Source organism: Argiope bruennichi, chromosome 4, assembly GCF_947563725.1.
Source record: "Argiope bruennichi chromosome 4, qqArgBrue1.1, whole genome shotgun sequence".
NCBI classification, from domain to species: domain Eukaryota; kingdom Metazoa; phylum Arthropoda; class Arachnida; order Araneae; family Araneidae; genus Argiope; species Argiope bruennichi.
The window spans coordinates 29,237,514-29,249,987 of record NC_079154.1 but is presented as its reverse complement, the minus strand read 5'-3'; the positions used below and the strand labels follow the sequence as shown (position 1 = coordinate 29,249,987).

General features: G+C 28.9%; 1 protein-coding gene across 1 annotated transcript in view; it reads left to right on the top strand.

Moving 5' to 3' along the window:
- The window catches only part of LOC129966689 (uncharacterized), a 67,901-nt gene that overhangs the window by 19,020 nt on the left and 36,407 nt on the right, over positions 1-12,474 (top strand). The window contains exons 4-11 of the mRNA XM_056081203.1: positions 636-746; positions 1,061-1,354; positions 2,368-2,433; positions 2,961-3,026; positions 3,424-3,480; positions 4,346-5,023; positions 6,143-6,463; positions 8,244-8,287. Coding sequence (XP_055937178.1) covers positions 636-746; positions 1,061-1,354; positions 2,368-2,433; positions 2,961-3,026; positions 3,424-3,480; positions 4,346-5,023; positions 6,143-6,463; positions 8,244-8,287 — 1,637 coding nt within the window. The remainder of the gene's footprint in view (positions 1-635; positions 747-1,060; positions 1,355-2,367; positions 2,434-2,960; positions 3,027-3,423; positions 3,481-4,345; positions 5,024-6,142; positions 6,464-8,243; positions 8,288-12,474) is intronic.

The window sequence follows — 12,474 nt, the reverse complement described above, 5'->3', positions numbered from 1 at the left end:
GTGAAATGTAACTGTCTTAGAAGTAGGAAAATGGGCATTTGCTGATCAACTCCTAATTTATATTAATTCGTAAGTAATGCTAAGATGTCTATTTAACTTGCTTCAGCATTTTTCAATTCAAGAATTCAATTCTTTTTAAGAACTTTTAAAACTTTTTACTTTTCAAAAATTCAATATGGTTTTCTTAGATTACTCACCAGTGTTTCTCTCAAGAGCTGAGAAATTTGAACAAAAACTTTGTATTTCAGTTGTCCTAATTTTTTTCCCCTCTAAAATCTTTTTCCTGGGAAAAAAATATTCTAAATTTGTTCTTTTTCTTTTGGCTTAATGATAGCTGTAATCAAATGTAAATACAGCTTCAAAGTAGGATTTTTCCTCCCCTATTGATATGGCAGCCACCAAAGTGTGTTCAAATATGTGTTTCATCATAAAGGATTGCTATTCAGTAATGGGGAAATGTCAGATTTTACAGGTCTTTAAGATGCTGTAAATTTGTGAAAAGTATTTTACTCCATATACTTAAAAAAAAAAAAACTTTGGTATTCTTTTTTTTTTCTTGTGTACTTGTTAGAACTGATATCCTTCAAAATGAAATGAGAAACAGACTTTAGAACTAATATTATTTTATTTTACAGATCCAGACCACAATCATTATCTATACCCGAGTGACCTTACTGAACTGTGGTTGGTTAACTGTGATATATGTGACAATTTCTGTTATCCTGATGCCTTTTGCTGGCATAACGGTATTAACAAAATTTAATATTTTTTAAATATAACAGTGTGGATGTTAGATAATTTTTATTCTTGAACTTTTGTTATACAATTATAATATAAGCAAATCACATCTGTTTTTCAATAATGAATTTGCATCATTTTTATGTAAAAAACAAAACAGGACTATTTGGTCCTGATAATGTGTTCTTCGTATGTAAACTGCAGTTGTAACTAGGATAAAAATTAGCATTACAATAGAGTAAATAATTAAATTAATTAAATAGCAATGAAAGAATTTTGTATCTAATTCAGCTGTCTCATATAATTTGCTCTCTTTATGTAGAAATCAGACATTCACAACCACAAGATCCTGAAGCAATACAGTACAGCTTTTATCAAAAGAAACCTAAACCAATTCCTAAGCCCAAACCTGAAAAGAAAAAGAAAGTTAAGAATGAGACGAAAAATACTACAGATGTGCAAAACAAAAATTCAGAGAAAACAGATACTTCAAAAAACAATGACTCTGAAGCTAATGTTGTAGACAATCTTGATGTGAAGTCTGGTCCTGGGCATGGAAAAAAGAAAAGAAAAAGAAAACGAATAACATATGGGCCAAAAAAAAGAAGAAAACAAGGTAAGAATTTCAAGATAGTAATTCTGAATAAATCCTAATATAATTTTTTCATTCATTTTTTAAAGAAATCATTGAATGTTTAAAATTATGTCTCGCCATTTTGCAACATATGTTAACCAGCTTATACATTTAAGTAAGTTTCGCTGAGGCTGTAAATAGAAAATCATATTTATATAGAAACATTTTGTGGAAAAAAATAGCATCAACTATCAAGCCCCCCCCCCCCCAACTGCCATCATTAGAACCGTGGCACTTGTCATTCTGCGAGATCAAATTAGTATTCCTGTCATAGAAGTCTCTTCCTAAATTTTTCACGAAAATTTGTATTAAGTATTTTAATATGTATTTTCATGATACTTTTAGAAAAATTTTAAATAAAGAATTTTTCTTATTTTTGAAATTAATTAAACAAAGCAGATTTGAAAAATGGTCATACGCAAGGCATCTGTGCCTTTTTTTTTCAAAAAAAAAAATTAATAATGTCTGGTAATTTACTAGATATTTAATTTCTTTTAAATTGTTTTTGTATTAATAATAATTTTATTTTCTTACAATTTATTTTTGGACTTATGACCAATCCTTAGTATTGGATGTAATTTAGTTTAATATTTTAATAATGTCATATTAATTATTAAATTTTTTGTATGCACATCTATTTTTTAAAAGATTTTAAATCTCGGAATTTGGAAAAGATTGTTTTGCTTCTAAATATTATTAAATAGTTTCCTTTTATTGAAAACATTTACCTTATTGTCTCTTTTCTACATTTGTAAAAATTCATTTATTTGGGTATTCATAAATATATTGATTTAATTAACAGATTTGTCAAATGAAAAGTGCTTGGTTCAAATTTCTTAGGAATATGTGTTTTTATACTCAATTTCTATGAAGAGCAAAAAATATCAAATGCCATCTTTTGACTGCTGTGGACAAATACCTATACTGATTGCTCTAATAAATTGTTAATTTACTTACTTGACATTAATTCTTTTTCTATTGCCTTTTTCTTACAGTTCCTGTAGATAATGAAAATTTTGAGGAGACCACTTTTCGAAATGTAACAGAAAGTGTTATAGAAGGTAAATGATTCAGATTACTAATATTTTGTATGGTTAAAAAGCCAGTCTTTTTAATTTTAGTGAAATCTTGCATTAAATTTTTTTTAGTTTTATGAAGTTGTACCTAAGTAATACTGAAACTGCCATTGAATCTTTTAGAATTCATTTGTTTATTATTTTAAAATTTTCAAGTAGCTATTAAATTTGTTATGTTATTAAAAAAGATTTTAAGTCTCAAGATGTTGGATTAATTGTTTTGCTTTTAAACATTATTAAATACTATGTTCTGTGTATCAAGAACATTCAACTTAATTTCTCTCTGCAATATTTTTAACTATTGTAATTTAATTAACAGATTTGCTTAATGAAAATGGGTTTAAATTTCTTAGGTGCATGTGCTTTTATATTTTATTGTTATGAAGAACAAAAAAAAATCTGATGCATGTATTGATTTCTTTTGATAAATACCTATACTGATTGCTCTAATAAATTGTTGACTTACTTGACATTAATTCTTTTTCCACTTTTTTTTTTTTTTTTTTCTATAGTTCCTTTAGTTAATGGAAATATTGGAGAAAGCTCTTTGGAAAACGTAACAAAAAGTATTATAGAAGGTAAATGATTCAGATTACTAAAATTTTGTATGGTTAAAAGGGCCAGTATTTTTTAAATTTTTGTAAAATATTGAATTAAATTTCTTAATTCTGAAAAGTTGTTTAAGAAATGCTAAAGTGCAGAAGTTTCAATTTATTACTGCAAATTAAACATGGAATCTGTCAGGATTCATCTCATTAATTTATTATTTATCTCATATAATTTTTTATTTAAAAATAATTCTGCCAATAATTATGTATATGTTGGCTCGCCTGGTCCCCCCCGCCCTTCCTCCAACTCATTTTTTTTTAATGGTATCTGTATGTACTGTCTTTTGAAATGAATGTTTCTATAATGACTCATTCCCAACTTTAAGCTTAACACTGTTTTTAATATTTAGTATTCTCTTTCCTGCAGTTCTTGAAAATGTTATGGAGTCCAGTTTGGAAATTGTAACGGCATTTTCTATAGAAGGTAAATAACTTGCGTGTGTGTGCTTTAATTACTTTTCTATCTTTTTCTTTTATCTTTCAAAAATTTTTGAAATTATTACATCAGAAGTTTTTCTGTCTTTTTTTAAATATTAACTTGCAACGATTTTTTTAGTGATTTTTTTTTTTTCGTATATCTAGATATTTTTCAACAAAATTTTCTAATATACTTATTATCCTCTAGTGTATCCCTTCTTAAAGGCATTTGTACCACAGGAAAATTTTTGATCTAATTAAACAAAATTTGTTATAAACTTGTTTCGCCAATTGGTACATTTCGAGTCCATTTTTAACAAGTTTCTTCTTGAGTTTAATGGTAAATTTTTTGCTTCAACCTAATAATTCAACATGAAGAAAAAAAAAATCTTAAAGTTTTAAACTTTTGACAATATATTGGCTGACAGTTGAGGTTAATCATACATGCACAATTACAGGAATGGCAGTACCAATTATTATTCATTGATCCAGTGTTTATTAATTGTCACAGATTTAGCATTATATTGAATAATTTAAGTTTCTAGCCATTTATACTTACACATTGAAATTTCTGTTAAATTGAATTTTTATTTGAAATATTCAGCTTTAATTTAATATTCTTTTAAAGATGAGTTTTACAAGAATATTGTTTAATTAACTTTTTTTCTAATGATTTTTATATTACTTGTATCTACACATATTGATCATTATTTCTAAAAATAAATATGCAATTTATGAATCTCTTAAGTTTCTATTTTGTGTGAATGTTTTCTCATTTCACATCATAATTATAATCAATTCAAAATAGACTAATGATTTTTTTTTTTTTTTTTGTAAAATAAGTTTTTTAAAAAAAAGAATCTTTATTATAGAACTGGAAGATGAACAAAAAGCGATTCGCCAACCCCAAAAAACAGTGAATTGCCAGTTGAAAAGAACAGCAAATTGCCAGTTGAAAAGAACAGCAAATTGCCAGTTGAAAAGAGGAGCAAATTGCCAGTTGAAAAGAGGAGCAAATTGCCAGCTGAAAAGAGGAGCAAATTGCCAGCTGAAAAGAGCGGCAAATTGCCAACTGAAAAGGGCAGTGAATTACCAATTGAAACAAATAGTGAATTGCCAATTTGAAAGAACAGTGAATTGCCAGCTAAAAGGAGCAGTGAATTGCAGGCTAAAAGGTGCTGTGAATTGCCAGTTGAAAAGAGTGATCAGTTGCCAACTTAAAGAAGCAGTGAATAGCCAACTGAAAGGAGCAATAAATTGTCAACTGAAAGATATATTGAATTACTATTTGAAAAGAATAAAGAATTATCAGTTGAAAGGAGCATTAATTGACCAACTGAAAAGAGCTCTGACTTGCTATTTGAAAAGAGTAATGAGTTCCCAATTGAAAGGAATCTTGACTTGCTATTTGAAAAGAGTAATGAGACGCCAGTTCAATAGATCACTGAATGGCTATTTGAAAAGAGCACAAAATGGTATGAGAAAACATCCGATGATTGCTAAAGCGTTTGCATCTCAAGCAGTTCGTAAAGGTTCTGTACAATTTAATGGTAAGCTATTATATTAAATGGAATTGTTTTTAATACATTTGCAAATTTTCAAACAAAATTTCCTCTAAGAAATAGGAATAATTTTATTATTGAATTATATCATAAGATACTTATTAATTAAATCGTTAACTAAAGGATAAATCTTTGTACATTACTAGTATATAATCGATGACTAGTTGTAATATATTAATTTACATTAACCCTTCTTTGCATGATGGTGGAAATTTCCATCGTAACATTTAGTGAACAAAAAATTGTACCCAAAACAGGTGTTCTGTAAATTTGTTGTTGAAAAATTAAATTTAACAGTCATTATAACAGGTTTGAATTTGTCATTCCACTATTTGTTATATTTGGAATTGGAAGAAATGTGCGATTTCTGGAATATTTTTTTTTTTATAACTAATAAACTATAGCTAATAAAGGCAATAATGAGTGGAGAAATTTAGAAAAGAGGGGCATCAAAGATTTTGTACTGAGCTTAACATGTAATTTTGTATGATAATGAATATTTCCATCATACTGTTTTTTGATTATTTTATACTATATATTTATACTAGGATTTTTTAAGCATTTTCCTTTAATCTAGAGCATGAAATATCTCGCCCTGGTTTATTTCACAAAAAAAAAAGAAAAAAACATGCAAAGAAGGGTTAAGAATTCTATCATTTGCTTGAAGTTTTAAATTGTTTCATATTAAATATATTCTAGATAACTCAAGTTTCCTATTTTATATTAACTTTTTTTAAATTAAAATGCATTATTTACAATGGCAGAGCATTAAACATGATACTTCTAATCAAAATTTATAAAATAATAGTAATTATTATCAACTATCTTAAACATATGTTGGAAAGAGCCTTAAAACAAATAGGTGTTTTTAAACTTTTAATAAGCAGTGGAATACTGCAATAAAAATTCTATAAAGATAAAAAATATGTGATTGATAAAGAGATTTATCTGTTGAATTAAAATATTTATATTAACTATTCACTTTTATTTTGTTTAAAAAAATCTAGATTTTTATAAGCTTTTGAATAAAATGAAATTTTAAAAAAATTAAAATATTTATCTTTTTTTAAAATTGTCATAAATATTTATAATTTTTTTTTCTTTCAGTTTCATCACAGCATAGGAGTTTACTGAGGGAAAAATTAGTGATCAATCAAAGTACAAACTTTATGAAGATGTTATCAGTACCTCCATTAGTCAATAATGTAATAAATTATAAGACAAAGGACTATTATAATTTTGAGAGAAAACTTCAAAATACCTTCTACAAAACCAAATTAGCCAGTTTATCAATTACTAAAAGCAATGTATTTTGTTATAATAACCATAGTTTAGTTTATAATTGTTCACCTGCTTATAGTTCACCTTTCAAATTAGGAAGTATAGTAAATGGAGTTATTGGAAGAAATAATTTAAAGAATCACTTAGGTAAGTCTATTCTTATGTCTTGTTGCTCTTTTCTGATTTACTTCCTTCATGCTATTTCATGAAAAACTTATATAAGCTTGTCTATGTATTAAAAAAATCATGTTTAAATCATTATTATTTTCTTTTTGTTGTTTTGAAACTTGGAGTTTTCTGCAACTGTATACTTTTGTAATGCATTCAAAAGATGAAAATAATCTGTATAAATCAAGAATTGCGGATTTTTTTTTTATTTTGCCCCAAATTTAGAAATTTAATTTTTTTTAGAACAAATATATGCTTAAAGTTAATTAAATAGATATTATATTGTAGTAGAGAATATAAAATAATCTTGCTTAATGATAACTTAATCCCTTGAACTGTGATTTATTTTTGATTGGCACTACTCAGGCAGGTTTTAAGTTTTAAAAGTAAGAATTGATATAGAAATTTCTAAGGTTTTGAATAACAAAAAAATTTTCATAAGTAAAACTCTTCATAAAAAACATCAATTCTCAATATTTAACGAATGCAACTTATCATCGTCAGTTTGCTCAAGAAGACTCTTGACAAATGATTTCATCATTTCAGTTCAGATATTAAATACCACGATAACATTTCTATTTTTATTCAACAAAATTACCTATAAAGATTTTTAGCTCATAGAATTTACACATATTAAATGATTAAAAATAATTTATTGAATTGCTCAATATTTTAATCAAATTAATTGAATATAGATCATTATCTTTCTGCTAGCAATTCTTTACCTCTTATTTGTATTAATATATATTATCTCTTGTTCTGAATATTTTGTTTTGATAGGTTTACAATCATTTGCTGGTAAACATTATTTATTCAGATTCACTTATTATTGTTGCTGCATTGCTATAATCATCCACTTGCTCAGAATGTTTTATTCTTATATGCATTTCTTCTATATTAAGGATACTTTTATTTTGTTTAGTCCTCTTGTGTAAGTATTCACAATAAGAAACTACAGGTGGAATTGTAAAATGCACAACTAAATTCTGTTCAAAATGCATTCTGTTCCTTTTTAAAAGTTTATTTAATATTACACTAAATGAATGCAATGACAAAATTGTGAGTCTGAATTTTATTAAAACCATTTGTCCAACTAAAAATACTATTGTCATGTATTTTCCTTGATTTTTACATTTATTTTTACTGCTGACTCCAACTTTACATTTGAAACATTTATTAATTTCTAACTTAGCTTTAATTTAGTTTAATTTTAATTAGTTTTAAATATTTATCTTTAATCGGGCATTTGATTCTTGTATCATTAATCATGCCTCATAACCAAATAGTAAGGACTTTGGTGGCCTAATGATATGTTGTTGTTGTTTTTTTCCTCAGTGCTAGAGAACTGCTGGATTGAAATCCAATTCCTCTAATGATTCATCAGGTGTATAAACCTGGTACAAATTAAATCTGGCAGAGAAGACAAAACATCTCCTCATTGATGGGTGCTTAGAGAGAGAGGTCTGAAAGTTTGAAGAGGGGGTGCTAGTTCAGATATTATCCTCATCATCTAACGGTTTTATAAATTTTGAGTTCCACCACAAAACAGCCCTAATATTTCGTTCAATCAGTAGCATTAATACAACTAAATAAACAAAGTTATGACCAAATGTTATTGAATATATCAATTTCTTTTAATATTTTGTTAATATGGATTTGAAAATATAAACAATATCACAATATAGCTGTTATAGAAATGTTTGATATAGCATATTAAAAAATTACTTGTCTGCTAAATTTTGTTTTTCTTTCATTTTAGATTATACTCCAACTAATAACTTCCTTAAGAATATTATTAATGCGGTGAGTACAGATCTCATTATCTCTTTCTATATTGATTATTTTTCAAAATTATTTTAAAAATAATATATTAATTAGAGAATCTTGTATAATGAATTGCATAATTTTCATAGTTAAAATTTGCTGATTTAAACAATTTTTGAAAGAATAAATTATTGGCAATTATGATTAACTATTTAAAAACAATCAAATTTTTTCTATCATCTCTAAAAAAATTTAGACTAAAATTTTTAAAGAGATTATCTTATAAAAGATTTTGGATATCATTACTTATTAGCTACCTTCAACAACCAGCAGTTTGCCGAAAATATTTTTATTTAATATTATGGGCACTTAGAGCCATTCTCCTCTGCCAAGACCCATTGTACTCATTTCAGCATTTAAAACTTTTAATGTGTATAATAGTTTATTAGATATTTCATTTTATATACTAGACGCCATTGGGAATCGATTAATTCTCTAGAGATATTGGTTTTACATAATTCCATTTAAATTATTTAGATATATTTTCATGTCTGTGATATCCCCAGTTTGTCTTTGTTTTGATTTCCCCTAATTTGCTATTTTAATTGTTCTGTATATGCTTTATTCACTGAGTACATGAACTCAAGAACTACTAATGGAATCCAATCCTATGATGTCATAGCTCTATTAAATGTATAAATATTTGGTTAATTTATATAGATTTATAGTTAAATCTATCTAAATTTATAAAATAAATATCCATTTAATCCCGACGTTAAGGACTTGTTATTTCATATTACTTCAGTTCTGTTTACAGTATACATGAACCTTTCTAATAGAGACAGTCCTATAACATCATAAGATTAATTTTAAAAAGTAAATAATCAATTTATCTACTTTCTAAATTTCCTAATTTTATAATCCCGCCCTTTTTTTTTTTTTTTTTTTTTTTGAACTACACAAATATTAAATAAAATTATTATTCTTTAGCTTTAAACAAGGGGGGGGGGGGGAATTGCTGATTAAATATTTGGTGAAACAAGGAAAATTATTTGAATTTCAAGGCAACAATTACTGTAGAAAAACGCCATAATTTAGTTTAAGTTTAATTTTTAATGATAAATCAAAAATAAAATGGCTGTGAGGTGCACATTCTCATCTTCTAGAGAGTATTTGGCAACTGTAGGACAAACGCCCTATACTTATATTCATCTTTATTATTAGCATAGATGGAAGTTAGACACATTATCATTAATAGTCACTGTTCTCAAACTGTTCCATTTTTGAAAAAAAAAAAAAAAAAAAAAAACTTCAAAAACCCTACTTCACTGTACATTTGCTATGGGGAAATGTTTATTTAAATTCAGTCATGCATTAATTAAATTACCTAATGTACAAATTTGGAAAATTTTTGTTCCATATGAAAGCTCATGGCCATCCTCAAGGCTTATCTGCATGTCTCAATTTTTGAGCAATATTGTAAAATAGACAGAGCCAAATTTCTTTCTGCAACTATGAAATACACTATTAGTGGGTTAGAATAATTTGAAAGTCCGATATTGCAATTTATTTGTAAATCCGAATATTGAACTGCATCTCTAGATGGGCTAAATGATGGTGAAATTGTATAAATGAAATGCCTGTAAAAATGTAATTCCAAATGAGATTATCAAAATGAAAAAAATTTCCATTTATAAAATTAGGTAAAGATGGAAATGCAGTTGTATAGTGAGTGTGTTGTGATTTTCTAATGCACTGCCCAGTTTTAAATATAATGTTTTTAATCTACACAAACACGGCTACACTACAAAATTTACAAACACACATAGACAATTAAGTTAAAGTAAACAGTATGGTGGAGGGGTTCCACCGTTTCCAACCGAAAGCATTCGGCGTTAGCGCAAGGGTTGCGCATAGGAAAAAGTCCTCAGGATGCAGGTCTCCCGTTCAATTGCTTGTCTGTAAACGCCACAAGGGGGCGCTCTCTGCTCAAGGGGAAAAAGAGATGCTACAATCTCCCTCTCTGGCTCCGACGACGTCCCGGCAAGGAGACAGAATTTGAATTGTCTAAAGGTCTATTGGTTCTGAGGAAAGGGATTTAAGTTTGATGGTCAGTCGCTTTTGCGAATCAGATGTAGTGGTATATCCGCTTACATGTTTTGACTGTACGAACGTAGAGCTGAGGTATGATATGCTCCTGAGGAGGTGGATGGATCACTTGTGCTAGCAATATTATAGGTAGTTGGAGACATCCTATACGGTGGTACGGCGACTGGGAGATGATCACCAGTGTTGATTCGATGCTCGATGAAAAGAGTTGGTTCTCCCCCTGGTTGGAAACATTTCTCGTACCTTTTGAGCAGGGAATTGAATTTCGTCCGTTGTTCGTCCGAGAGATGGGTTCCCTCATTTTCTCGAAGTTGACAGGGATGGGATGCAACAGGTACAACCAGGAGAGACTTAATATCAGCCGGAAATTCAATAAAGTTAAACGATGAAGATCCAAGACGATACCTGCGGCTCTCAGAAAATCGGCACCGATAAGAGTTCGGTTTCCCTTGGAATTCTTTAAGACTATAAGTTTCGTGGGGACCTGCCACACCAATATCTACCATCGTTGTGAGTATATCTGTTTTTTGTACATGCCCGTCGGCTAGGGCCATGTCAGCAGTACTATTTTCGAATCTTCGTCCATTATTCTTGAGGAAATGGTAAAGTTTTTCTCAGGCAACCGAATGTGTAGCCCCAGTGCCGGCACACACTGCTGCTTGGGAACCACAAATAGTAATTTCAATAATGTTTGATGGCTGGCTTTTCATTGAGATACTATGGAAGTTCATGTGATTAAGGATTGGAGGTTGAATGCATACTCCTTGAACCATAGGATTACATTTCACACATTTTGCCTTTACAATTCCTGGCGCTCCACAACCATAGCATGACAGAGGGGGTCTGTCTTTGTAGCTGGGATCCGTCCTACTTTGATTGGGAATCCACGGCAGACCATGTCTATCATCTCTTTGTTCAAATCGGGTTGATTGGTACTGATTTCTTTTTGGGTAAATAGCTTTTGTTTCATGTGGCTTTGAGGGAAGCTTTAGGTTTACAGAACGTAAGTTGTCATAACTGTCCAATTTCTCCACTAGATCATTTGGGGTAACCCATTCACTCCATGCATCATTAAAATGGTTCTTGACTTCGGGAATAACTCGTTTCATCATTGGATCCAAGATCAATAGATTTTTTCATTCTTCAATCATCGTTATGTTCAAATCTGCTAGCCATGCTTCAAAATAGCTATGCTGTTCAAAATGGAAGCCTTTCCATGTGCTTTCAGGTTTTTTTCTTGTGAGTTACAAAGAGTTGTTGCATCCTCTCAGGGCTTAATTTAAACCATTAAAGTAATATGATCAAAGTTATGTGCTTCCTATTCTGGTTTTTTTGCGATGAGCTGTGCCACACTATTGGGTAATAGCCCTAGAAGATGAGCAACCCAGTTCTGTTTACCTATTTTTAGAATTTCCATTTGACGTTCGAATAGATTTAAGAATAGGGTCATGTCCCCATTCTGCGGATCAAAGTCAGGGAGCAACTTGTTGATCTGCAGACAAAAGTTCAAGACCAGAAGTCTGCTCCAACTTCTGAGATTCCACTTGTTGATGGAGTTTCTCCAACTCGTAAGCTCTATCCTGTTCTATTAATTCTTTTTAATCAGCAACACGTTCTTGTTCCTCACGTTCTAATCTTTCAGTCATAATGTTTTCTGGGGTATTTTTCACAAAGTCTAAATCTTCTTTGTAAATCGACATTTTCAATATTAATTCACGTAATTCAATCACTTTAAGATCACTTTCCACCTCCTCACCAAGTTCTGTGGCAAGTTTCATTAAATCTCATTTCCTAATTTTAGACAAAAATGCTATATTGAACGTTTATCTTTACGCGGCACCAAATAAAAAAGTTATTTTTCTCTATACAGTTAGCTACAGTCAGTTGAGAAATATTCAAATAAAAGTGAATGTTCCTAAAAATTAGGAACAATTAAATTTTCACTTTAAATTGAAAATACTAATAATAAAATTTGCATTTACGTTAAAAAAAGAAATAATATTAACATTTTACTGATACACAATTTCTAATTCACTTTTCGATATGCAAAAATATAAAAAAAAAAAAAAAAAAAAATCTCAACATTTGTAAAATAAAATTATGTTCCGGATATATTA